Source organism: Amblyraja radiata, chromosome 8 (assembly GCF_010909765.2).
Source record: "Amblyraja radiata isolate CabotCenter1 chromosome 8, sAmbRad1.1.pri, whole genome shotgun sequence".
Lineage (NCBI taxonomy): Eukaryota > Metazoa > Chordata > Chondrichthyes > Rajiformes > Rajidae > Amblyraja > Amblyraja radiata.
Window position 1 is genome coordinate 15,807,207 of NC_045963.1, and position 26,861 is coordinate 15,834,067.

The following is a 26,861-nucleotide window of genomic DNA, read 5'->3' on the forward strand; positions in this document are numbered from 1 at the left end:
AGAACATTGATGCAATCACAAACAACACTCATCAAAGCCTCTCCTTGCCATGAAGTTTCAGGAGATTCAGCATGTCACCGAATGCTGTATCAAACTTTAACTAATGTACAGTGGGGAATATATTGATCAGGTGCATCTCAGCCTGGTTCATCTGCTGAGATGGTAATTAGACGGCTCAAGAATGAAGGCTGTAAAAGTAGTAAACATTGCCTGATCCATCACTCCTGTTAATATCTCCACCATGGAAGGGATTAACAGGAAGCGCTTCATCAGATAATATCATCAAACGCCCACGTCCCCCTGGCCACCCTTTTATCTCACTGCTACCACCGGGATGAAGGTACAAAAGCCTGAGAACCACTATCTCCAATTCAAGTACAGTTTCTTCCTGGGTTCTTGAACCACCCTGCATTACCTTAACCACAATCCTATCATATCACAATGTCTTATCACATAGTCGTATCACTCAACGACAATGGATTTTACCATTTTAAGATTTCACAGCATACTCTGGCTTGCGGTGTCGGTCTGATTTACGTAGAATAATTGATAATCTATTGTATAGTTATTTGTTGTGTTGCGTTCATGTGCCTGTAAATCTGCGGCAAGTAATAATTTCATTGTTCTGGACCAACACGTATGAAACTTAAACACTCTCAGGGCTCGAGATTAGCGGTTACCCGGGTGCCAATGGCAACTTACAGTCTGCTCCGCTATAAGATCTTTGCTCGGCACGGCCGGCTGCCGAGCACATCATCGGCCGTGGTTGTGCGCATGCACACTGCCACGGCAACTGGTCGGCGTCGGCCACTTTCTCCCTCCCTTTGTATTGTCGGAGCTCTGGCCGCCATTGCTGTCCGGTTGCTGCCTCACCGCAACCGCTGAAAAACAACGCAGAATCACTCCCTGGAGCTGCAGTAACTCCCTGGAGTAACTCTTGATTCTTGGTTTCCTGATCCTCCAAAAATATTCAAAATGGAATTTAAATTGATGGACCCACCACCACCAAACTCCAAACTCTGAAAAATAACAGCCTATTGCATTTTATCTGTTTATTTATTGTGTATATATATGTTCTATAGTATATAGACACACTGAACCTTTATCTCCTGTTCTGTATTATGTTTACATATTCTGTTGTGCTGCAGCAAGCAAGAATTTCATTGTCCTATCTGGGACACATGACAACAAAACTCTCTTGACTCTTGACTTGGACTTAAGCAAAAAAGGGTTCTTGGGAGAAAAAAAAGCTACCTTAAATTTAGTTGCATCTGGTTGGTACCTATGGTAGGGTGAAGACTATGCCATGCTTTAATTGTGGGGGGGGACTCCATGGAGCATCCAGCTTCTCTGGATAGAACAATTTGGGTGACGTTTCGGGTAGAAACCCTTCTTTACATTTCCCCTGGTTTTAGTGTTTTTAGTTTAATTTAGTTTTTAGTAAGATACAGCGTGAAGACAGGCCCTTCTGCCCACCGAGTCCACGCCGACCACCGATCACCCGTACTCTAGTTCTATCCCACACATCAGCGACGTAAGTCAAGAGTGTTTTATTCTCTCACGTCCCAGTTAGAACAATGAAATCCTTACTTGTGGTAGCACAACAGAATATGTAAACATAGTACTCTGTAAACAATGTTATAATCGAGAAAACAAAACTCCATACAGGCAGCAGCCATATTCAGGATCAATTCCAGGTCACTGGCAATTTTAGGCAGCAACTTTATGGCCAATGTACTGCCCCAATAGCCTTGAACTGAATTAAAACATACAGTAGCTGTAAAAGGTGACATAGCGTCACTTAGAGATTTAAGACTGAAAATGGATAGTTTCTTTTTTTTAGTAACCAAAGTTATCAACGTATAATTTTTTGTGTGTTGGAAAATAAAATATAGTGGCACAGCTGGTGGACCTGCTGCCTCACAAGCCAGGGATCTGTGTTCGATCCTGTTCTCGGGCACTGTCTATGTTGAATTTGCACATTCTCCCTGCAAGCATGTGGGTTTCCTCCCACATCCCAAAGACGCATTGGCTTTGTAGGTTAACTTGTCTCTGTAAAATTGCCCCTAATGTGCAGGGAGTTGGTGAGGAAAGTGGGATAACAGAACTTGTGTGAATGGGTAGACGAAAATGCTGGAGAAACTCAGCAGGTGAGGCAGCATCTAAGGAGCGAAGGAAATAGGCGACGTTTCGGGTCGAGACCCTTCTTCAGACTGATGTCGGGAGGGGTGGGGGGCGGGAAAAAGAAAGGAAGAGGCGGAGACAGTGGGCTGTGGGAGAGCTGGGAAGGGGAGCGGAAGGAGGGAGAAAGCAAGGACTACCTGAAATTGGAGAAGCCAATGTTCACACCGCTGTGGTGTAAACTGCCCATGCAAAATATGAGGTGCTGTTCCTCCAATTTGCAGTGGGCCTCACTCTGGCCATGGAGGAGGCCCAGGACAGAAAGGTCGGATTCGGAATGGGAGGAGGAGTTGAAGTGCTGAGCCACCGGGAGATCAGGTTGGTTATTGCGAACTGAGTGGAGGTGTTGTGCGAAGCGATCGCCAAGCCTGCACTTGGTCTCACCGAGGTTGATCATATGCTGAATAACCATATTTTTGTTTGGAAGTGGAAAGAGATAATAGAAATTGCATTCATTGCAACGTGTAAAAGGGATGAGATACTGTATTGTAATTTTGCTGCATGTCATTGTGGCATATATCATGTCTTGATTGGTGAATATGTTTAGTTTGTGACTTTATTTGAAGCAGAAATAATATGAGAATGCTGCATTGACCATAATTCTGACTGGTAACTACGTACTTCGTCCGAGCGCATTATCGCACACATCATGCAAGCCGTCTTAAATGACCACCTAAACTGTGATTTGGCAACCTAAAAAGCTGCCGAGGTTGCCCTGCTGGCAACAGGGAAAAAAAGTTAAGTGAGAGCCCTGACTCTTGAACTTGAGATATTTTCACTGCTTAATAGCTGAGTCTCACGTTGCGAGTTGACACAAGAGGTACCCCGAGTTAAAACTCGTGGTAATAACGTACGATTAACGTATGGAACTTGTGGACGCAACTTAGAGACTCGTGGCGCTAACGGCAGGTACTCGTGAAACTTGTCAACTCTTGCAAAAAATCAAGCATGTTTAAACATTTCTCTCCAGCTCCCCGCCCATTGCACCGGCGCGGGGGCTTTGCACTGTCTTCACGTCGGCGATGCCAGCAGGTCAGTGCCAGTCGCCCCAGGACAGCCGCTCCCTTCAGTTTCCCAGGGGGTCGGGACGGGACTGGAGTTGGGAGGGAAAGGTGGGGGTGGGGGTGGGGGTGGGGGGGGGGATGGGTGGGTTAGGTGAGCAGGAGAGTGGGGTTGTTTGCAGAGGGAGGGGGCAAGGGCGGTACAGTTCCCAGTCTCAGCTCCTGTCCAGAGGGGTGGCCGGAGACATCAGGACCAACGGGACACCGACCCCCAGGCCCACCAGGCCCACTGCAAGCACGGAGAACCCAGAGACCCACAGCCAACAGCAACTCCAGCCCAGCCCCGCTCCAACTCCAGAGGAACCAAGAACAAGACATACCTTGCACACCATCAGCTTCTGCCCCTACGGGGTGAAGGACTGCAGGCTCACACATTACTCATGACAGGATAGACATTACTGTTTTTTAATAACACGAACATTTTATGATGAAATGCAGAAAATAGTCAAGAGCCGGCGTGCCCGCTGACTCCCTTCCCCCCCACCCGGTCCAGGGCCACTCTGGGGGATGGGAGTCAGCGGGCACGCCGTCATGTTCTTGGGGTGGAGGATGAGGGGGCGCAGCTCGGGCTGTGGGCGAACTGCCACTTGTCGCCGTAGCGGCCCATCGGGGAGCGGGTTCCTCTGGAGTTGGTGCGGAGCTGGGCTGAAGTTGCTGCTGGCTGTGGGTCTCTGGGTTCTCCATGCTTGCAGTGGTCCTGGTGAGCCTGGGGGTCGGTGTCCCATTGGTCCTGACGTCTCCGGCCACCCCCTGGACAGGAGCTGAGACTGGGAACTGTACCGCCCTTGCCCCCTCCCTCTGCAACTGCAAACACCCCCACTCTCCTGCTCACCTAACCCACCCATCCCCCCCCCCCCCCCCCAACCCCCCACCTTTCCCTCCCAACTCCAGTCCCGTCCCGACCCCCTGGGAAACTGAAGGGAGCGACTGGCACTGACCTGCTGGCATCGCCGACGTGAAGACAGTGCAAAGCCCCCGCGCCCGGTGCAATGGGCTGGAGAGGGGAGGGAAGGGGTCACACACATGGCCGGGAAGCAGAGGGGTGTAGGTGGGGGGTGGTGACAGATAGGGCCAACAATGAGTGGAGAAAGACAGAAACACCGACGTGCAAAGGAGACCTACAACAGTGCATGATCTCTCTCGCGTTATGGCAGGTGATTGTCGCCTGCCCGCTGTTCCTGACGCTAAAGCCTTGGGATCATTGCCCTTCGTGTTGGCGTGGAGGGGGAGTGGGGTATTGTGCTATTTGATCGCCCCCTGCTATCCCAGGGACAGGGAGACACAGCGGCTTTTGAGAATGGTGGGAAATCACTTCCAAAGTGTTTGCCCACACAGTCAGTACACCTCTCCTACACTTGTCTCCCGCACTAAGATCACCCCGCAGAGAATGATCCCAGCCTAACCCAAGAGCCATGTCACCCCAGACAGATTAATGAAGCCACAGGATGGAGAGGTCTTCTTTAACACTGTTGCTTATTAAAACACAACACTGTTGCTTATTAAAACAAACCTTCAATCAGGATTGGCTCAAGAGTAACTCGGGAGACGAACTTGGAACATCGCAGAAATGACAAGTAAATGGCAAACTTGTCATACCCGTGGGAACTCGGTTAAACTCTTGATCATACACTTGCAATCTTGTACACAACCACGAGTCTTTCACTCGGGGTACCTCTTGTGTCAACTCGCAACGTGAGACTCAGCTTTTAATAGAAAGGTGTTTGTAATATGGTCTAGTTTCCGTATTGTGATCTGTGCATGTTGAAACTTGAGGCAGTGGTCCCAGTTTCTTTGGAATCAGAAGTGTATCAGAACTGCAGTGGCTCATTGGTCTTCTGAAAGACAGCTTAAAAAACCACCAGACTTCAAATTATCTATAAAGTAATCTTATCTATTTATCGGAGTCTACCTTTGTAATCTCTCCCAGGACCTCCTTCTGCACACTTCTACAAATGGTAATTATTTTATACTATCTTTCCAGAAGCATATGTGCACCAGTAATGTTTTAGCACTGCTTGATAATGAAATGGCAAATTATCTAACTGTGGGAGTAACCCTGATGTAAATGCTCCCTTTCCAGCCCTGTTAAAAGTAAGTGTTCATTCTCCTTTATTAGAAGAAATTCATATGATCACAGCATTTTACTTTCTACGTTTACTGTTCTTATTATCTACTCTAATCTCATCGCACAACATGAAGATCAGTGCCAGATGACGTTTTAGTCAGTTCTTGGGATGCCACAAGCCAATCCCACTAGGCTGCCCGCCCTCCATCTATGCAAATTGATTCTGGGCGCTTCTGCTGGCTGCGTATCTGGAGCTTCTGCTTGGGGAGCATGAAACTGCCTCCTATGAGACCGTCAGATGCCTGGCATGTGCAGCTCCCCAGACAACTGCAGGTCAATTCCATCCTTCAGCATAGTACAGGCTGGTCGAAAAGCAACCTTAACAATTCATCAGCCTGGGAGGCAGGAACTTGTATTCTGGTGCACTAGCATAACAGTAGCTGTCCAATCTCGATCCTGTATCGCTGAGGAGAGATAGAGCACCTGGTTGAGTGGGCCCACAACAACAACCCTTCTCTCAACATCAACAAGACCAAGGAACCAATGTTAATTTTGGAAAGGGGAAATCAGGAGACCATGTACCAGTTTTCATTGGTGGATGAGCGGTGGAGGGAGTTAGCAGCTCAAATTGCTTGGCATTAATATCTTGGATGACCTATCCTGTGCTTAGCACATGGAAATGAACTTGAAGAAAGTGTGCCAGGATCTCTGATTTCTTAGACTTTTGAAGAGAGTCAGCATGTTAACAAATACTACAACAAGCTTCTGCAGATTTACTGTAGAAAGTAGACTGGCTGACTGTGTTGTGGCCTGGTACGGAATCATAAAATGCTGCAGAAAATGGTCAACACAGCCCTGTACATCACGTACACAGACCTCCGCATCATTGAAAGCATCAATGTGAGGTACTGCCAGACAACGGCAGCATCTATAATCAAGGATCCCCATCACCTGGGCCATCCTACTCCATTCTACCTCAATCAATCAGTTTTATTTGTCACTTGCATATAAAGTGAAATGAATTTGCCAGCAGCGGTACAATGAAAAAGAACACACAAAAACACAATATGAAATGAACATAAACAACCACCACAGCATTCATCACTGTGGTGGAAGGCACAAAATTTGGCCAGTGCTCCTCCATTTTCCTCCGTGGTCGGGACCTCAACCCGCCGCAGCCGCTGCTGTGGGCGTCCAGATGAGAAGACAGGTAAAAGTCCAGGTAAGTCCTGAAACGGTGCTTCCCCACCGGAGACCGCGGCTTCAAGTTGGTGTAGGCCGCAGACCGGCGGTCGAAGATTTAAAGTTCCCGCTGCGCCGTAGCCGGAAGCATCGCAGACCGCAGGGCCGGCGGTCGAAGCTCCCCTCCAGGGCTACCCGGCGAGGGACCCCGCTCCAGATGGCAAGTCCACGCTGCGCCCTCGGTAGAAGTAGGCCGTGGGCCATCCGTCAGAGCTCTTCTCCTCCCGGGTCCCCAACAAGGGATCCCAGGCCCAGGACGCCGTGGCTGTGGCTGAAGCTCTGCTCCACGACGAGAGTCCACGCTGCGCCCGCGACTGAAGCCTCGAGCGCGTCACCGGGAAAGGCCGCACCGATCCTCGATGTTAGGCCACGGGGGAGGCAACATAGAAAAAGTTGCCTCTCCATGGAGGAGGCGACCAAAGCGGTTTCCCCCTAACCCCCCCACACCACCACCCACACAAGACACACAGAGAAACATTAAGACCATACATTAAAGCACACAAAAAAAACAAAAAAAATTGAAAAAATGAACACGCTGCTGGCAGGGCTGCTGGCTTGCAGCGCCCCCACCGACCTAACCTTTGGCAGGATGTACAGAAGCTTGAAGTAGCACACCACCAGCTACTTTATATGAACGTGATGTTGCTGCAAACAAGATTTTCATTGTACCTGTTTCTCACTGTACTTGTGCATATGACAATAAATTTGACTTGACTTGACTAACCCGTAATGTAATCCCACCACTATGGTAGTATTCTCCTTTGAGAAAGTCTTCATTGGGCTTGGCTGTCACATTTGATGCTGGCCATGAGACAAAGACATTCCAGACTTGTTTTAATGAAGCAGTTCATTCAAAATCACAAATGTTGGTTCATACGTTATCCCAGATGCTAAAGGTTGTAAATGGTGCATGTAATGTGGGGATTCTTATTTACTGCCTCTATGCAATTTACCATTCTTACACTACTGTGCTCAGGTAAGATTGTGCTTGTGTATAATAACATTTGTGCTCAATTGAATGCAAAAAAAGGACGTTCACTGTACCTAGGTATTTGTGACAATAAAGTGAACCACTAACTTCACAGCCTTCATCTAGTTGGAATACTTCTCTTTTTTTGTTGAGCAAGCAAAATAACATGACTACAATCTTGCCGCGGCTTGGACTCACTGTAAGAATGTCACATCCTTAACCTGAATGTGTGAATCATCTAAGGTAGACACAAAATGCTGGAGTAACTCAGCGGGACAGGCAGCATCTGTCACTGTAACCTATTTCCCCCACCCATCCACCCTCAAGTACCTCAGATATTGGTGAGAAAATAAATGACTGGAAAGGCTATGAAAATATTTGGGAACTTGCAATACTTCTGGTCTTCAACAACCTTTGCCATCAATATTAGTTATTATTTCTCTGGAAGGAAGAGATTTTCATTATCTACCTCATTTCATGACCATTATTATTCTCAACAACGTTTTCTCTGTATAAAATACCTCAGAGAATATGATATCAAAATGGATAAACAGTGTCTATGTGTGCTGATGGAAAAAAAGATAAATCTTTTACCTATTTACTGTGTAACAGGAATGCCATGGCAACTGCTTGAGTCTTCTGCCACTAACCAGCATTTTGATTGAGTCCCGAGAGCATTGTGCATCCTTGGTGTCTCCTCTGCATGAAAGCAGAGGTCTTAAATATTGTACATCTCACATCCCAGCCCTACCCCATTTCCTCATCACCTAAATTAATACACATTGCTCTTAATACAATATTAAATTTTAAAGTTTTGGCTAGAATCTGGATGGTACTGTGGTGCAGCGGTAGAATTGCTGCTTTACAGCGCCAGAGACCCGGGTTCGATCCTGACTATGGGTGCTTGTCTGTACGGAGTTTGTACGTTCTCCCCGTGACCGCGTGGGTTTTCTCCGGGTGCTGTGGTTTCCTCCCACACGCCAAAGACGTATAGGTTTATAGGTTAATTGGCTTGGTAAAATTGTAAATTGTCCCTAGTGTGTTCATGTGAGAGGATAGTGTTAATGTGTGGGGATCGCTGGTCGGTGCGGACCCGGTGGGCCGAAGGGCCTGTTTTTGTGCTGTAATCTAAACTAAACTAAACTAAAATCTGGAAGTTCCACACCTGGTGATATTTCCATGAAAAAATGGAAGGAAGGATTGGAAGATTTGCCTGCAAGTAAGAATTGCTAACAAAACAAATTATCTCACTGATTTATCTCATATCTTAGAACATTCATGTGGAGGTTTACTGCTGATTTTATCAAAATCTGAATTCTCTCAAGAGAGAAAAATAACTAGGTATACTGCATGGCCACAGTCAACATGCCTTTGAACTTCATCGGGAATATATGGAATTCTTAGGGGAAAATAAACTGGCATTCAGTGTAAATAGAAACAGAAACATACAAAATAGGTGCAGGAGTAGGCCATTTGGCCCTTCGAGCTAGCACCACCATTCAATATGATCATGGCTGATCATCTAAAATCAGTACCCCGTTCCTGCTTTCTCCCCATATCCCTTGATTCTGTTAGACTTAAGATCTATATCTAACTCCCTCTTGAATAGTTTAAGAAAGAACTGCAGATGCTAGAAAAAACGAAGGTAGACATAATAGCTGGAGAAATTCAGCGGGTGAGGCAGCATCTATGGAGCGAAGGAATAAGCAACGTTTCGGGTCGAGACGTTTTGGGTCAGACTGAAGAAGGGTCTCGACCCAAAACGTTGCCTATTCCTTCGCTCCATAGATGCTGTCTCACCCGCTGAATTTCTCTAGCAGTTTTGTCTACCCTCTTGAATAGAGTTAGATGCCTCTTCTTTTCAAAAGCCTGCCAGGCAGGACACTTTTTCTGAGGACCTTTTGAATATCAACCAAAAGATAATGATTTTGTTCCTGTATCTCATCTACAAAGAGGTGACATTTGATCTGGGGTATTATTTTTGGCCTTATTCTCACTCCCTGCTCCCTTCTACAGCACCTCTGGCTGGCCCTCCAATATAAATGATTGTATTGTAATGATCAGTAATTCAATTTTACAACATGTTCAATGCCTTTCCATTGGGGCAATCTTGATCACTTCCAACATTTATTAGCAGAATGTAAGTCTCGCTCCTTCCCTACCCACCCTTTATCCAGTGAACATCTCTGTTTTACATCTCAATTGAAATTCAATTTACATTCTCTGTGGTCAATAAAGGGCCTGTCCCACCAGCATGCGAATGCATGCATCTAGCACGACCAAACGTGGTCGCTTGAGGCGTACGGCCGTGCGGGGCCGGTTCCACTTCGATCGGCGGAGGCGTATGGAGTTGTGCGGGGCTGGTCCCGACATCGCGCGGGGCTCCAAAAATCTTGCACTGTCCGAAAATTCTGCACGCCAACGGCCTGTCGGCCCGCAGGCACATTGAGGGCGTACTCAGCGTCTCGACGGCTTATGCAGCGTCTTGATGTCGTATGCAGCGTCTTGACGGCGTACGCCTAGCGCATGGCGTTGCGCGATGAGGTCACCGCCCGACGCCGTGCGACATCCAAATTCAGTCGGCCCGCCTCCTGCCCAGCTGATTGGTGAGTTTGACGTAACTTACGTCACGAGCGAACTTTGCGCGTTCGTACCGCGTACTTACCGCGTACTTACTGCGAACTTAGCGCAAACTCCGCTTCCGTTTGGTCGCGCTAGATGCATCCAATCGCATGCCGGTGGGACAGGCCTTTAAGTCGTGCAATCTGTGGGTAATTCATAAGGGTGTTGAAGTTAATAACGGATTCCTTTTTTAGAGTTGATGTTGCAAAATGGGAAATCATTGCATTAATGATATCCCGGTTGACTATTATTCTCATATTTTATAATCATTGCTTTTTCTGCTGTCAGTGCACATGTTTCTTAATCTTTACTCTCATGGTTTATTGATAAGTTTGATTGTTTGAAATTAGTTTTTTGAAGAATTCATGCATTCATTAACATTGCTATTTCACTTGTAGGTTGTTTATAAAAACAATGATGTCCGTTTGGAATTATCACGACTTGCAAAGCAAGGTGATCGCAAGATGAAGATTCATGGAATGGTGGCATTCAAATGTGAGAATGTTGCAACACTTGACCCAATCACATTTGAAACCCCCGAGTCATATATATCGCTACCAAAGTGGAATGCTAAAAAGACAGGATCGATCTCTTTTGACTTCCGCACCACTGAGCCAAATGGACTGATCCTTTTTAGCCATGGCAAGCCACGACACCAAAAAGATGCTAAAAATCCACGAATAGTAAAGGTGGACTTTTTTGCCATTGAAATGCTAGATGGACACTTATACCTTCTGCTAGATATGGGATCTGGTGCTATTAAAACAAAAGCCACTCAAAGAAAAGTGAACGATGGGGACTGGTATCACGTGGATTTTCAGAGAGATGGACGATCAGGTATGACTTTCTATTATCCCTTATTCTTCTAAGACCACAAAATAAATTGTGAGTGGGGAATAGAAATCAAAAAACATTGAGGTATTGCACTTTGGTTTTGACATTTTTCAAGTGTTTCTGATGTTGAGTTTGTGGATGAAACCTCTGTCCACCCTATTTTAAAAACACCAGCCTAAAGTTCCTGTGAGACAGATGTGTGATACACAACATAGTATTTGCGGGTAAGTCCAAAGGCAGGTGAAGGCATTAAATTAAGGGAAAAAAACTGTGGATAGAGCTGGCATTTGGAAAAAGGTGCAGAATTGGTGGAAATCGAAATTCATTGAAAAGTTGATAATGCCTCTCTTTACATGTGTCTAAAATGTTGCATATCTTGCCATAGTTACATTCTAAACCTCTGCACTGCACTGGAAAGCCATTGGCCTCGGTGAATGTGTTAAATGTAGAGGTCACCATTGTTATGGTTGTGGAATTACTGCTTGGATTGTATCACTGTGCAATTTTTACACCAAGACCTTTAGTCAAAATTATGGCAGCTATATCTAGGCTAAGTGACATCTGTCTGCAGTTGACAGGACATTCCTACTTGGAAGTGTTTCCATAATTCTTGTATTTAAAAAAAACAAATATGTTCAGTTGGGTTTGTAATTTATCTAACAGATGATAGAGCAGGCATTAAAAGCAAGTTGAACAGCTAAAACCAGGCAGTGTGGACGAAGCAACCCTTGGAAAAAAATAGGGAAATTATGCAAATTTAATATGTGCATCTTAGTATTTGTGCATATATTAACAAAAAATATAAAAGTAGTTGACTTTAGCCAAGGGTAGTTGTTCATGATTTCTAGTCGTATAGCTAATGCCCGAGTCTACCCAGAAAGTCAGAAGAAAGTGAGTCTGATTTATTTAGGAATAACAATTGTGTAAAGTAGCTTGTAACAATATCATGCTGCACAACATGATGGAAGAAAATTAACCATTTGTTTAAGATTATTCAATGATCCACTTTTTAAGTTGCACCTAACTCTTCAATCTGCTTTACACATGGCAAAGCATCACTAATAAATGAATAATACGCAAATAGGGAAACTGAATGTAATCTCATTAGATAGATCAAAGTTAGAATTTGTAAACATTGTGCTTAATATTAGCTTTATAAGCTATTAATGCAAGGCCAGGATAAAAAATAAAGTTGTTGGCAGCAATCAGCGATGGAATAAAATGATTTTTAACAGCCCCGCTAAAACCTATGTGAGAAGTTGAAGAAAAACATTCTTCATCCCTTTGTACCACATAAGGTGCACCTACACTTGGAGTCATTGAGTCCCAGAGTTATACATCAGGGAAACAAGCCCTTCAGGCCAACTCGTCCATGTTAACCAAGTTGCCTAACTGAGCTTTGGCAGTATAATTCAAGGAATAATATTTCATGACCTAAACTATTTACTGTAAGTTTGGTTGTATGAATGTGAAAACATTGATGCTTCCCAAATCCCAATTGAACATTTTATCTAGTCACAATTGTGAAGTCTTGTATGTGATTACTTGATCCTGTAAAATATTTCGACATAACTTCTTATTGCAGCTTTTCAGTGCAGAAGGTATTCTTCCCTTTATTATATTCATGAAGGTTTTTTTCCCCACATGTTCAACCCTAATCTGTGAATGATACACAATTTTACAATTTCACCATTTCAAGGGTAATCATAAATATCCAAAGTCCAGATTAACAAATGAAATATACAATCAATTTCCTACTAAAGCTACTGTGCCATTCTATAAGGCCATATATTCCAAAACGCTTTCTCTTCATTTGATGAAATCCTGGCATATTTGTACAGAATATTGATTGCTGTCAATTTGCTCTTTAAAAAAATCCAATGGTTTTCTTTTGCAATTTTATTTTTTGTTGTATAAATTGTGGCATTAATTATTCCAATAACAGGCAGACCATAAATAGGATTGTTTACTGGTAAACAGAAGTGAAAGATGTCAGTTGTCTAAGATGCTTTTAATGTTTATTCAGTAACAATAAGCCACAAGATATTAGTTTTGGATGGCACGTCATAAATTTGCATGTTAATACCTTATTAATATTTAAGAAATATCTACTTTGATGAAAGCTGCCGAGCTTAAAGCTGTTGTATTATTAAGTTTTGCTTCTCCTAATTCCTTTCTATATTTGTTAATGATTATTCTGATTTAAAGTTTCTAAACTATGGAGAGTCTTTACTCTGAGTTGCACATTGGCACAGCGGTAGGGTTGCTGCCTTATAGCATCAGAGCCCCTGGTTCGATCCTGTGTGCTGTCTGCACAGAATTTGTACGTTCTCCCCATGACTGCAAAGGTTTTCTCCGGGAGCACTGGTTTCCTCCCACATTTCAACGATGCAGAGGTTTGTAGGTTAATTGGATTCTGTAAATTGTAAATTGTGTTTAGGATAGTGTTTAGTGTACAGAGTGATTGCTGGTCAGTGCAAACTCGGTGTACCAAAGGGCCTGTTTCCGTGCTGTATCTCTAAACAACTGGTGCTCCAATAAATCAAAATAAATTCACATGCATAATCTCCCTACGTTTTTCTAATTAAATGGCAGAATAGCTGTTGAAATTTCAACAGGCGTGTGTGCTAAACATATTTTGATATTTTCATCTCTAGCTGCAATGTTCAAAAATAATTATGGCCAGACATTTTTTTCTAGAGGAATAGAATTCCCAGTTTCAAATATTTTATGACAAAAATGACATCCAAGAAAATAAAATACATCTCAACACATTTGTTGGACAGTGTATCATATTTGTGTAAGTGCAGAGTCAGCCATTTTAGTCCATCTCGGCTTGGAAAATTACTCATCTCAGTTACACAAGGGATGTGTAGTCAGTGGGCATATGTACATACACATCTCCCATATGTCTACTGGTGAAACTCTCAAGTCCCAAATGTCACAGCCATTAGATCAATTTCAATCTGGGCAGCGTGTGTGTGTCTGTCAGTACTCTGATTGCATACGTTATTAGTTGCCATCTTGCTCCAAGCAAGCCACTCCAAGATCTTTTCCATCAACAAACTAGCTTGACAGTGACATTTCCTAGATTCCCTAGATCATCTCATAAAAATAAAAATCATTGAATCTCCTTGTCTGACTCGACTGCTTGCTCATGGATGTTCATGAAACATCAATCTTTCCTTGTCATTTATATTATTTCTTTGATCTATTTATGAGCTTGAATAATGGTTGAGACAAGTTCTCTATCTGTTCCAGTCTTTCTGCCAAGCTGCACAATAGTTTTCCTGTTGGAAAATTTTACAATGTTTGCTCTTTGGTGGAAATAAATAAGGAATGTAAAAGCCATACTAGGTCAGTCAGTTTACATCTGAAATTATCACTCTAACAAAGGCCAACATTTCAGATGGTAATACCCTAATCACTACTTTTATTTATATGGATTTGCAATTTGATGGGTGAGGTTTCTTTGGTTCTAGGTGTTAAAAAATCAAAAGTCATAAAGCACCTGTTGTGTATGCACTTGCCATGATTTTTACACTGCCAGATGCATTGCATGCAATTGTGCTGTCTTCCAAACCCTGGATAACTTACGATGATAATATTCACATACATTGCATTTGGATGTCAATTATGGTCAGACGAACAGGATTTATCTGGGTTCGGGACAACCTGTTTGTTAAATTATCAGTTAGTTGTTTTCAACAACAACCTTTGTGTCATCAGATGTAAGAGTACTCTCCTCAAAACATCAATTAATACTGGCCAATCTCAGTGCCTCCTCACTAACAGGATTGGGCAACACTTCTCAACAGCCTCTTGGATTTGCCTGCCTTCTTGTGGCGATTATACTCGGGTTCAATTATTGTGGTCAAATAATTTCCTCCTTGCGAATTATTTTCACTTTTTAGATTCACTTTTTCTTCATCTCTCTCAAACCAATCATGTCCAAAGTGTTCTATCCCTTGTTTCCGAGTACCCGACTTCCATAAATTGCTAAGGTCCTCATGAGGTTTCTCATCCAACCTCGCCAACGCATGTCCCATTCCCTCCCCAAGAGCTACATTGTTTTGTGACCAATTGTCTGCTGCAGACCTTTCCATTCAACAGCTAGAGATCCCATAATTCTATCAGTTTAACCATGTGCTGGGCAAAAAACTGAATAAAAGTTATGTTAATAAGTTCTGCTATTAAATTGAGCAGGATCTCAGTCATCTTGGGATTTATGAGATTTCAGACACTTTTGAATCAGCAGGGATGCGATGATGGTATTATGCAATGTGCTAGAAGCCGACCTGCAGTCAAATAGCACCACAGGTACCACACTGCCAATAGCTGTTAACTCACAACTATTCATATTTTATATAGCAGGTTCCTTTAAAGCTCACTGGGGACACTGTGAACCAGCAGTGCACAGTTGCACAAAGTCGCTCAGATGCATTGTTTGGTCAGGCATCACTGTTCATCTCCTTCTCGTGGACAGTCAATAGCAGCATGAGAATGCTTTCAAGTATTTTTAAGTGGCAGCAGTCCTGAGAGTACAAGGATATCCATTGCACCCAGGTGGCTTTGCATGTTCCATTACTCATTGCCGCTGGTGACGGCACATTGCAAACAATTCCACTCTTCTGAAGCACAATTCACTTGCAAACATCAGCACCACTTAATGAAAGTAAATAGAACAGTACAGCACAGGAATAGGCCCTTTGGCCCACAATGAAATAATTGACCGACAGGACTTATCTGTCTTTCTATATTACTAAAAGTCTGTTCTTGACCGGTTTTGGCCATCTGTGCTGCGATTTCCGAGAGAACGCCGCCACCTACGGCCGTCATTTTTGGCCACCTTGCTCAGAGCCCCCCTCCGCCGCATGTGTGCCGAGGATTTTTCCAGTCGATTAAAAATGACAGAGATATTAATGTTTTTACAAAATTCCCCATTCTCTCTGCTGCCCCCGCTGGCGGCAGGGGGGAGGGACTATAAAACCAGGAAGTGGTGTGCCACACAGCCTCTTCAAGATGGAGGAAGGCAGAGGGTCACGTTTCTCTGAGCTGTGAATAACACTGAACACATGTCTACTCAAATGTAAGTGCCCTTAGTGGTTCTAAAATGCTTGCAGAATGTGTCTATTGGTTCTAAAGCTTGCAAAAAAATGTCTATTGGTTCTAAAGCTTTCACAAAATGTCTATTGGTTCTAAAGCTTGCAAAAAGTGTCTCTATTGGTTCTAAAGCTTGCAAAAAATGACTATTGGTTCTAAAGCTTGCAACAAAAATGTCTATTGGTTCTCAAGCTTGCAAAAAAAATTCTATTGGTTCTAAAGCTTGCAAAAAAAATGTCTATTGGTTCTAAAATGGTTCATACTAGCGCTCCAGAAAGCGTCCCCCCTCCCCCTCCCCCTCCCCTGGTTGACTTGGCTTGGGTGTGTCTTGAAATTGAAAGGCACTACTTACTGCAAATGGTGGCATGAGGTTGAAAGGCGCTACTTACTGCAAATGGTGGCTTGGGAGCTTTGGCTTGAAGTTGAAAGGCACTATTACTGCAAATGGTGGCTTGGTTGCTTTGGCTTGAAGTTGAAAGGCACTACTTACTGCAAATGGTGGCTTGGGTGTGGCTTGAGTTGAAAGACACCACTTACTGCAAATGGTGGCATGAAGTTGAAAGGCACTACTTACTGCAAATGGTGGCTTGGGAGCTTTGACTTGAAGTTGAAAGGCACTACTTACTGCAAATGGAGGCTTGGGTGCTTTGGCTTGAAGTTGAAAGGCACTACTTACTGCAAATGGTAGCTTGGTTGCTTTGGCTTGAAGTTGAAAGGCACTACTTACTGCAAATGGTGGCTTGGGTGTGGCTTGAGTTGAAAGACACCACTTACTGCAAATGGTGGCATGAAGTTGAAAGGCACTACTTACTGCAAATGGTGGCTTGGGAGCTTTGACTTGAAGTTGAAAGGCACTACTTACTGCAAATGGAGGCTTGGGTGCTTTGGCTTGAAGTTGAAAGGCACTACTTACTGCAAATGGTAGCTTGGTTGCTTTGGCTTGAAGTTGAAAGGCACTACTTACTGCAAATGGTGGCTTGGGTGTGGCTTGAAGTTGAAAGGCACTACTTACTGCAAATGATGGCTTGGGTGTGGCTTGAAGTTGAAAGGCACTACTTACTGCAAATGGAGGCTTGGGTGTTTTGGCTTTAAGTTGAAAGGCACTACTTACTGCAAATGGTGGCTTGAAGTTGAAAGACACTACTTACCGCAAATTGTAGCTTGGGTGCTTTGGCATTAAGTTGAAAGGCACTACTTACTGCAAATGGTGGCTTGGGAGCTTTGGCTTGAAGTTGAAATGCACTACTTACTGCAAATGGTGGCTTGGGAGCTTTGGCTTGAAGTTGAAAGGCACTACTTACTGCAAATGGTAGCATGAGGTTGACAGGCACTACTTACTGCAAATGGTGCCTTGGGTGCATTGGCTTGAAGTTGAAAGGCACTATTTACTGCTAATGGTAGCATGAAGTTGAAAGGCACTATTACTGCAAATGGTGGCTTGGTTGCTTTGGCTTGAAGTTGAAAGGCACTACTTACTGCAAATGGTGGCTTGGGTGCTTTGGCTTGAAGTTGAAAGGCACTACTTACTGTAAATGGTGGCTTGGGTGTGGCTTGAAGTTGAAAGGCACTACTTACTGCAAATGGTGGCTTGAAGTTGAAAGGCACTACTTACTGCAAATGGGGGGCGTGGGTGCATTGGCTTGAAGTTGAAAGGCACTACTTACTGCAAAATGTGGCTTGATGTTGAAAGGTACTACTTACTGCAAATGGTGGCTTGGGTGCGGCTTGAAGTTGAAAGGCACTACTTACTGCAAATGGTGGCTTGGTTGCTTTGACGTGAAGTTGAAAGGCACCTCTTACTGCTAATGGTGGCTTGGGTGTGGTTTGAAGTTGAAAGCCACTACTTACTACAAATGGTGGCGTGGGTGCATTGGCTTGAAGTTGAAAGGCACCACTTACTGCAAATGGTAGCATGAAGTTGAAAGCCACTACTTACTGCAAATGGTGGCGTGGATGCAATGGCTTGAAGTTAAAAGGCATTACTTACTGCAAATGGTGGCGTGGGTGCTTTGGCTTGAAGTTAAAAGGCACTACTGTAAATGCACTTACTTCCTGTTTGCACTGTATATTGATTTTAGATAAAACGGCTGTGATTTTTAGCCATCTTACTCAGTCCCCCTCTGCTGAGCAGATGCAGAGAATTCTTCCCATCAATGAAAAATAAAAGTGTTATTAGTTTTAAAAAAAATGTTGAGAATCTCTCTCCTGTCAATCACTCCATGAAAGCCACACTTTTTCCGGTGGGGGGAGGGGAGGGGTTATAAAACCCGGAAATGTGGGTGTGGCTCAGTCTCTGCAAGATGGAGGAGGGAGAAGTCATGACTCGCTGTCTTTAGTGGCTTTGCACCCTACTTCCAATGGTATGAAACTGCACTTGAATTTGGTGGCCTTGCACCCTGCTAGAAGTGGTAAGAAACTGCACTTGAATTTGGTGGCCTTATACCCTGCTTGAAATAGAATTTCAAGGATTAGCCGTGAGTCAACTACCAGCCCACCAGCCGTGAGTGAGTGAGTTGGCAGCATAACAGGCTTGATTGACTGACGCCGGCCCAAGAATCCATTTGGCGCACAATTTGCATACTAGTCCTCTGGAAACCTGTCCCTTCAGCCCACAACACCCATACTAGCGCTCCAGAAAGCCCCCCCCCCTCCAACTGGCCACCAATATTAGAATCGGTGGAGAGGTGGAATATTGCATTGGATGACCAGCCCTCCTGTGTGATGCTGGGACCCAACGGGTCCCACTTAGTCTAGTATTCACTGGAATTTAGAAGGATGAGAGGATATCTTATAGAAACATATAAAATTCATAAGGGATTGGTCAGGCTAGATGCAGGAAAAATGTTTCGCATGTTGGGGGAATCCAGAACCAGGGATTACATTTTAAGAATAAGGGGTAGGCCATTTAGGACTGATATGAGGAAACACTTTTTCACCCAGACAGTTGTGAATCTGTTAAATTCTCTGCCACAGAAGGCAGTGGAGGCAAATTCACTGGATGTTCTCAAGAGAGAGTTAGAAATAGCTCTTGGGGCTAATGGAATCAAGTGATATGGGGAAAAAGAAGGAACTGGGTCCTGATTTTGGATGATCAGCCATGATCGTATTGAATGGTGGTGCTGGCTCAAAGGGCCGAATAGCTGATTCCTGCATCTATTTTCTATGTTTATGTTTCTATGTCCGTGTCACATCCTACGCCATGCTAAACTAATCTTCCCTGCTTCCTCTGCATACACGTGATTCATATCCCTTCATTCCCGTCATATCCATGTGCCTATCTAAAGGCCTCTTAAATGTCCCTTAAAAGTCTCTTACCAAGTAAATGTTCCCAAAAGCTGACACAATATTTTTATTTTTAAAGTCGTCTGTCATTCCATTGATTTTGAAAACAAGTCACAGGGTAACTCCTGTGGATGAAGCTCAATTCCTGCAGATGTAGCTTGTGACATTTTGTGAATTCTTGAGATAACTGATTAAGGTCTCACCGAAGAGTGTGAGATGAAGAAAGTTTTGGCCATAAACATTGCTTTCAGGGTGCATTAAAGTAGATTCTTACCTTGTCTGAGCTAGAAAGTTCTTTACAGATTTTCTTCTCTGCCTTATCCATTTATAGAGTTTTGACAGGTGGAAGAATGCTTTGTATTTCCCAAGAGATCTCTTTAAACCATGATAAGGTCAGATATCACAAATCAAGTGTTTTAAAGTTTCTGTTGCCTATTTACATGGAATTGCAGTGTTCCATGTTAGATACAATTCAACTAATATTTCACAAATGTATGGCAGTGTTTCAGGCAAAAACACACTTGAAAATCAATAACATGGTTGTCACTCTGGCAGTTGTGTAAAGCTGTCACCAAATCCTATTGTTAAACTATCCCTCGATACATTCTGTGGGTTCTTGCTGAGTTATGTTAATGTAACTCTTTAGCTATTTACAAGATAGAAATATTAATATCCTCCATCTTATTAATATTATCAGACTTCAAAATATTCATTTCATCTCTTGCTTTATTACCATAAGTTGCTGCTTGCCTTTGAGTGGCACAACATGTAGTTTATAAAGGGACCTTGCAAAGCCAGACAAAAATTATCTTGGATATTTTTTTCATCAATATGGCATTGAGGTCAGGCAGAAATTTTACATAGGTATGCATAAGAAAATGCCAGCTAGTTGTTCCTCCTCACAAAATGGGTAATCTATTTGTTGCTTACACATCTGAAGCAGCTTTCAAGCAGTCCCTGAATCTAAACACTGTCCAAGCCTCTTGATACTGATTTCAGAAACTTGATATGGGGATGTACACTGACATGGTGCTCATTTTGATTAATGTTCAGCCTCACCATGTAAACATGGACAAGCAGAGATTGTTAGAAGCGTGAAAAGGCAGGATCATTACAATTGGTTTGATATACAAGAGCTGTTCTATGTGCCGCGCAAGGTTGAAAAATTAGAAATAACAACTTTTTTTAAATATCAAGCCTTGTGGAACGGAAGATTTGGCATGCACAGTGAATAATTTGTATTTTAATTAGTTGTGGTCAGACTTTTTTTTTTCAGTCTTCAAACTCTAGATTTGTTTTGTTCATCAGCAAAACTTTAATGGTTCATTATCCTCAGAATATGCAAAGCAAGAATAATTGTGAATGTATCGAAAATATAACAAATGTAGCAGGAGACAGGAAATTGGCAATATTCACAGAACATGTATGTGAAATTATTTAACGCAACCATTATGCCCCACAATTTCTGAATAATTATGACAAGAAGCAACTAAAATATAGATGAGCATAATTTGCTGAGTGGTCTTAAGGGATGCTTCAAAGAAGGAGGGAAATACAGAGGGAAATTGGGAATAAATCGCAGAGTGTAGGGTCAAGGCAGTAGTTGCAAGCCTGAATTCACTGGCAACCTCTTGTCAGCAAATAAAAAACTATGCTCTGGAATTATGGAGACACACAAAATGCTGGAGTAAATGGCCTGTTCCACTTGGCCGTTATTTGTGCGTCACGCAGATGGCACGCAAAGATTTTGTACATCCCAAAATCCTGGGACGCCGCGCGCGACCGTGCGTCACTGTTTATGTCACCACGCACCGTGACGCGTAAATTATGTCACGTATATTACGCGCAAATGACGGCCAAGTGGGACAGGCCCTTTAGCTCTGCGGGACAGACAACATCCCGGGAGACGGGCAGTGTTCAGATTTCCAGTCTCCTATTGCACACCTATGGAAATGAATACAGTAAACCCTCGTTTAAACCCTCTTTATAACGGATTCTGAATTGTGGAGCACAAAACTGTTTCTTACTGTACAGCTATCTGCACAGCCACCCAACCCTAATAATTCGAGCCAACAGTCACAATTCCAACAAAAAGTACAGTTCTCGTCTGTTGATTGCCATTATGATTAAAATGTCACCTCTTGACTGATACTTTGTCCAGTGATCATTAGAACAAAACAGAACTTGCACATTTGGGAAAGAAAAATCTCAAATTTTCAGGCACATGAAAACGGTTGACCAAATATTTAAATATCAGGAATGCTGCTGAACAGTCTATTGTAGTGAAAGATTGTAAGTAACAGATTTAATTGGAGTCAGAAAATATGACCTTCGGAGAATCACGATGATATTATAATGTATTATTAATCTAGCTAGTTGAGAATTCCATCTTGAAGGCTTCTCTCCAAAGTGGTGTAAAATGAATAAAATAATTTTTATCAAAGTAAATAGAATCGTGAAAAGAACATTTGGCAGTTTGTACATGTCTCTAGAACTGTTTAATTGCCTTATGGTGTCATGGAGAGCATTGTGCAGCCAAACTCATGGTCCTCAGATATTTACCCACATTTCAAATCAAGAACAAAGCAGAGTATCCTTGGCTCAAAAATAAATATCAAAGTGAAATACGCATTTTGAACAGTCATATAATTTCTTTAAAGAGGCTTAGTTCATCATCTAGGTCATGACTGGCCAGATGCCGCCTGCTGGATTCAATCAGGCTCTTTCCATTAGCAACAAACATATTTTATTGATGTCTGTCACAGTAGTAGCTGACAAGTATTCACACATGGTACATGATGCAATCATAAATCTCGACCAATTATACTGATCTGTCAATCTCTCTTCGGAGCGCAATTAGTCACCACAATCATAACAATAATTGCATCTTGAATTGAAAGCCCACTTTATTCAAAAATATCAAAGCAAAAATACATTGTTTATTAAAACAGTAACAACATTATCTAAAGTACATCAACAGAGAATGTGTGAGAGTGTATAAATGCAAATAAAATATTTAGTCTCAAGTAAAATAAAATCCAGTCATGTCTGCAATGTCAAGTGCATTTAACAATTAAGTAACGTAATTATAATTTACATTTTCATTTCATAAAATAATTATTGAAACATATACTACAGGAAAAAAAATGTAATCCAATGTACTTTAGCTGGCTCTTTGAAAGAGTTCTGGTGCTTTGAGCCAAATCTGTGCTTTTTATTTGAAAATTGAACAATCTTCAGGTTTACAGTGCCCTCTATAATGTTTGGGACAAAGACCCATCATTTATTTATTTGCCTCTGTGCTCCACAATTTGAGATTTGTAATATAAAAAAATCACATGTGGTTAAAGTGCACTGTCAGATTCTATTAAATACTATTTTTATACATTTTGGTTTCCACATGGTGTATAATCTGTGTGTATACAGAGTCCCCTCATTTTAGGGCACCATAATATTTGGGAAACATGGCTTCACAGGCATTTGTAATTGCTCAGGTGTGTTTAATTGCCTCTTTCATGCATGTACAAGAGAGCACTCAGCACCTCATTCTATTAAAATTCATATCATCTTGAAAATCCTGCATTAAATCATCTCCTAACCTTCATTTTCCCAAGGAGAGCAGCTTTTACAACTTGCTTTTTTGCTGATAACCTTCGTTCCTTGATAAACTCTTTGCATCTTACCAAGGTATTTTAGGTTAAATTAATGGTTTAGTTTAATTTGGAGATACAGTGGGGAAACGGGCTCTTCCGCCCACCAAGTACATGCCAACCAACGATCATTCATACACCAGTTTTATATTATTCCACTTTTGCATCCTACACACTCAGGGCGATTAATAGAAGGCAGTAGAAGGCAATTAACCTACAAACCTGCACATCTTTGGAATGTGGGAGGAAACCGGAGCTCCCAGAGTAAATCCACACAGTCAAAGGAGGAATGTACAAACTCTGTGCAGACAGCACTTCAAGATCAAACCCGGGTCTCCGGTGCTGTATTGTAAGGCAACAACTCTATTGTGACGTCACTGTGCTGCCCTGATGTTCTAGTATGATGTCCCAAAGTTTAGTTATATTTTAGTATTTGTGAACTGACAATATTATAAAGTCACCTTATTATGTTAACAATTTATGTAAAAGGAACAAAAGAACATCTATGCTCATCTACTCTCTTTGTGATCATGCTTTTAACAGTAATGGGCCAGTCCCATTTAGGCAATTATTTAAGCGATTGCAGGCGACTAGGCTGTCACCAGTATGGTCGTGAGTAGTCTCCTTAGTTGCCCAAAGAGTCGTAGCATCTTTCTGGTCGCCGCTGGATTTTCAACAAGTTGAAACATTTTCGGAGATAGTCGGCATGGGTTTTGATGCCAATGAGCGTAGCTTGATTTCTCCTGATGTAGGTGCTGTCGTAGTTGTCGCCAGGTTAACGTAGGTTGTCGCCAGGTGACGTATGTTGCCGCTTGTGCTGACTTTGTTTTTTGTTGTTGTTAAAGTAATGATTATATTTCAAATTTTATGTCGAAGGGGGGTCTAGTCGCCGGCTGTCGCCTAAAAATAGCCTAAGTGGGACAGGCCCATAAATTACCTTTCCATGCCAGGATTCCAAAATTGCAATATTTCACATTTTGTTGCAATAGCTAATACATTACTGTTTTTTCTTAGGGGTTCTTGACACGTGTCTTGTTTTTGGAAATGTTACAATGATCTTTTAAGTGTTAATTAGTAATGTACAAGGAGGTTATTAAATTTCATTCACAAAGTAGAATGTTGTAGTTTTTCTCCTATACTTGAAACACTCAACACCATATTTTTTCCCGCTGCCCTTGGTCCAGAAACCTACCTATCCCTTTTGAACAAAATCAAAAATGGAGCCTTAACAGCACTCTTGAGTTGAGAAATGCAAATATTCAAAGATTCACCACCCATTCAGAAGGGCAAATATCTCTTAGAATATTTGTTTCATTAATTTTATCCTACCTTTCTTGATCAAATTCCTGATCTTTCTTTTCTGAAGTCAACAGTGTTCTCCACCCTCCAGTCAAGAAACACATAAACCTCTTGATTGAATACAATCTTTGATTTTCCTGTCAGCCATGTGAGGACCTCTAAAGCACTTAGTGGATACATCCTGTAGATATCTACAATTATTCCCACCTGATACCCTATATACACTGGGGAAGGTTCATAATGATTCATTGTGCTCCACCCGATAGATCTGATAAGCTGCAATGGTAATTGTGGTTGAATTTACCAATGAAGTAAGAATACTACACACTAAACATATTATAAAGACATCTTTTCAAGGATTCTTTGCAAATCAGTTCCTTCAAACCATCATTAATGTGGCAGTAGCTGATAATCCACTGGACAAAACTGTTTCAGTCAGTGAAAATAGGCATGGGATGTGGCATATCTGGAATTTTAGATTTAATTAACTTTGATTATGAGCAAAAATGCATAATGTCTGAACTAAATAGTTGCATTATCCCAGTTCCCAAGAAAATTAAAGTGGTCTATCTCAATGACTACTTTCCTGTAGTTCTAACATTGACCAATTTTAAAAGATTGTTAATAGTTCACATCTGTGTTCATCTTCTGGACAATTTAGATCCATTGCAATTTGTGTACATGAAAAATAGATCTATAGATGACAAAATCTTGTTTGCATTATATTCGGCCCAGAATTACCTTTACAACAAGAACACCCATGTCAGGATGCTACTCATTGACAACAGCTCAGCCTTCAACATCATAATAACAAATTCTCACCTGCAGCTCATCCCTAAACTTCTGGACCTTGGTCTTGAGGCTTTCATCTGCATCTGGCTTCTGAACTTACTGAACAGCAGACATCAGTCAGGTAGAATTGGTGATGCCATTTCCTCCACCTCGACCCTCAATACTAAGATTGAGACCTTGTGTCATGGTGTTTACTTGAAAAATAAAAAGCCTATTTACTTTATTGGGTTTCTGGCATGATTTAGCACATCCTAAAGGATTGCCTCAAACTTCTACAGGTGCAAAATAGAAAGTATTTTGAGGGGAGTGGTCTTAACGTGCAGAGAGTGGTGAACACAGCCCAGTCCATCATAGGCTCGTTACTTCCTCCAATCTAATCCACCTTCACAGTGCACCACATCAGGAAGGCTAGAAGATTCTTCAAGAATGCCTACTACCCTGGCCATCCCCTTTTCACCCTTCTATCACCTGGGAGATGATACAAGAGCTTGAAATCCTGAATGTCTAGACTTAAGGATAGCTTCTTCCCTTCTACCAACAGACTCCTGAACCAATCACCTTTCACACCCCCTTCTTGGAGGTACTGCCAAGTATACTTATTCTTAAATCTACCTCATTTAGCTATACACAACCTTAGTTTTGTTTTGCACTATTTTAGATTGCACAAGATTTCTTACACCTTTCTGCTGTTTTGCACACATCGTTGTATTTCCTGTCATATCTATCATTGCTGCTTGTATACTGTTTACGATGTGAACTTCGTATCAGCAGGGAATTTCATTGCCTCTTGGGGTACATGACAAATAGATGTTCTGAATCTGAAATTATGATATCTATTTTCATAAATAAGCAGTTATAAAAACATATTCTTTGACAATGTTATCTTTTCTTTTCAGGAACGATATCCTTAAACAGCAAACGTTCACCATACATGGCACATGGGGAGAGTGAGATTCTGGACCTGGATGATGACCTATATCTGGGTGGACTTCCTGAGAACAAAGCAGCCCTCATTTTTCCAACAGAAGTGTGGACGGCTCTTCTTAACTATGGCTATGTTGGATGTATTAGAGACTTGTTCATTGACGGACAAAGTAAAGACGTACGAAGGATGGCTGAAGTCCAAAATGTGGCAGGAGTGAAACCTTCATGTGCCAAGGAGGTACCAAAGCAGTGCCTTAGTGACCCATGTCGAAATAATGGTATTTGTAGAGAAGGCTGGAACCGATATATTTGTGACTGTTCGGGAACTGGATTTCTGGGCAGGTCCTGTGAGAGAGGTAAGCTGTATTTCTAATCACAGTATTACATTTTGTGCGCAATATTTTATTGTTTTTCTGAACTTCATAACATTTATAATATAAGTATATATAATATAATTCGATATAATAAATTGTGTCTATCTTTTAAAAACTTTTATGTTTGTTCTGTATTAAATCATACGTTCATTTAAATTTCAGAGAGTGGCCTGATAATTGGTGGGTGATTTTGTGTCAAACTGCAAGTGGTACTTTTCACTGGAGAAATAATGTTGGTTGTGTCGAAATACCTCTTGTTGGTCAGTCATTGGAATGACATAATACCATTCACATTGATACTCAGCTCTTTCTTTCAATACTGGTTAGTTAATACAATGTGAAAGTGAACAATATAAAAGAGAAAACTAGGAAAAACCTGGAGGGAAGGAATAAAAAGAAATTAGTAACATTATGTAATTGATTGCATCGTTACAAGCATTAGAATAATTCTGAATATGGATT

At 42.2% G+C, this 26,861-nt stretch overlaps 1 protein-coding gene across 33 annotated transcripts in view; it reads left to right on the forward strand.

Annotated features, from left to right (window-relative positions):
• The window catches only part of nrxn1 (neurexin 1), a 1,413,544-nt gene that overhangs the window by 691,752 nt on the left and 694,931 nt on the right, over positions 1–26,861 (forward strand). For all 33 annotated transcript variants that reach the window (XM_033025243.1, XM_033025244.1, XM_033025241.1 and 30 more), the window contains 2 exons: positions 10,540–10,978; positions 25,998–26,381. In XM_033025243.1, the coding sequence (XP_032881134.1) occupies positions 10,540–10,978; positions 25,998–26,381 (823 nt within the window). The remainder of the gene's footprint in view (positions 1–10,539; positions 10,979–25,997; positions 26,382–26,861) is intronic.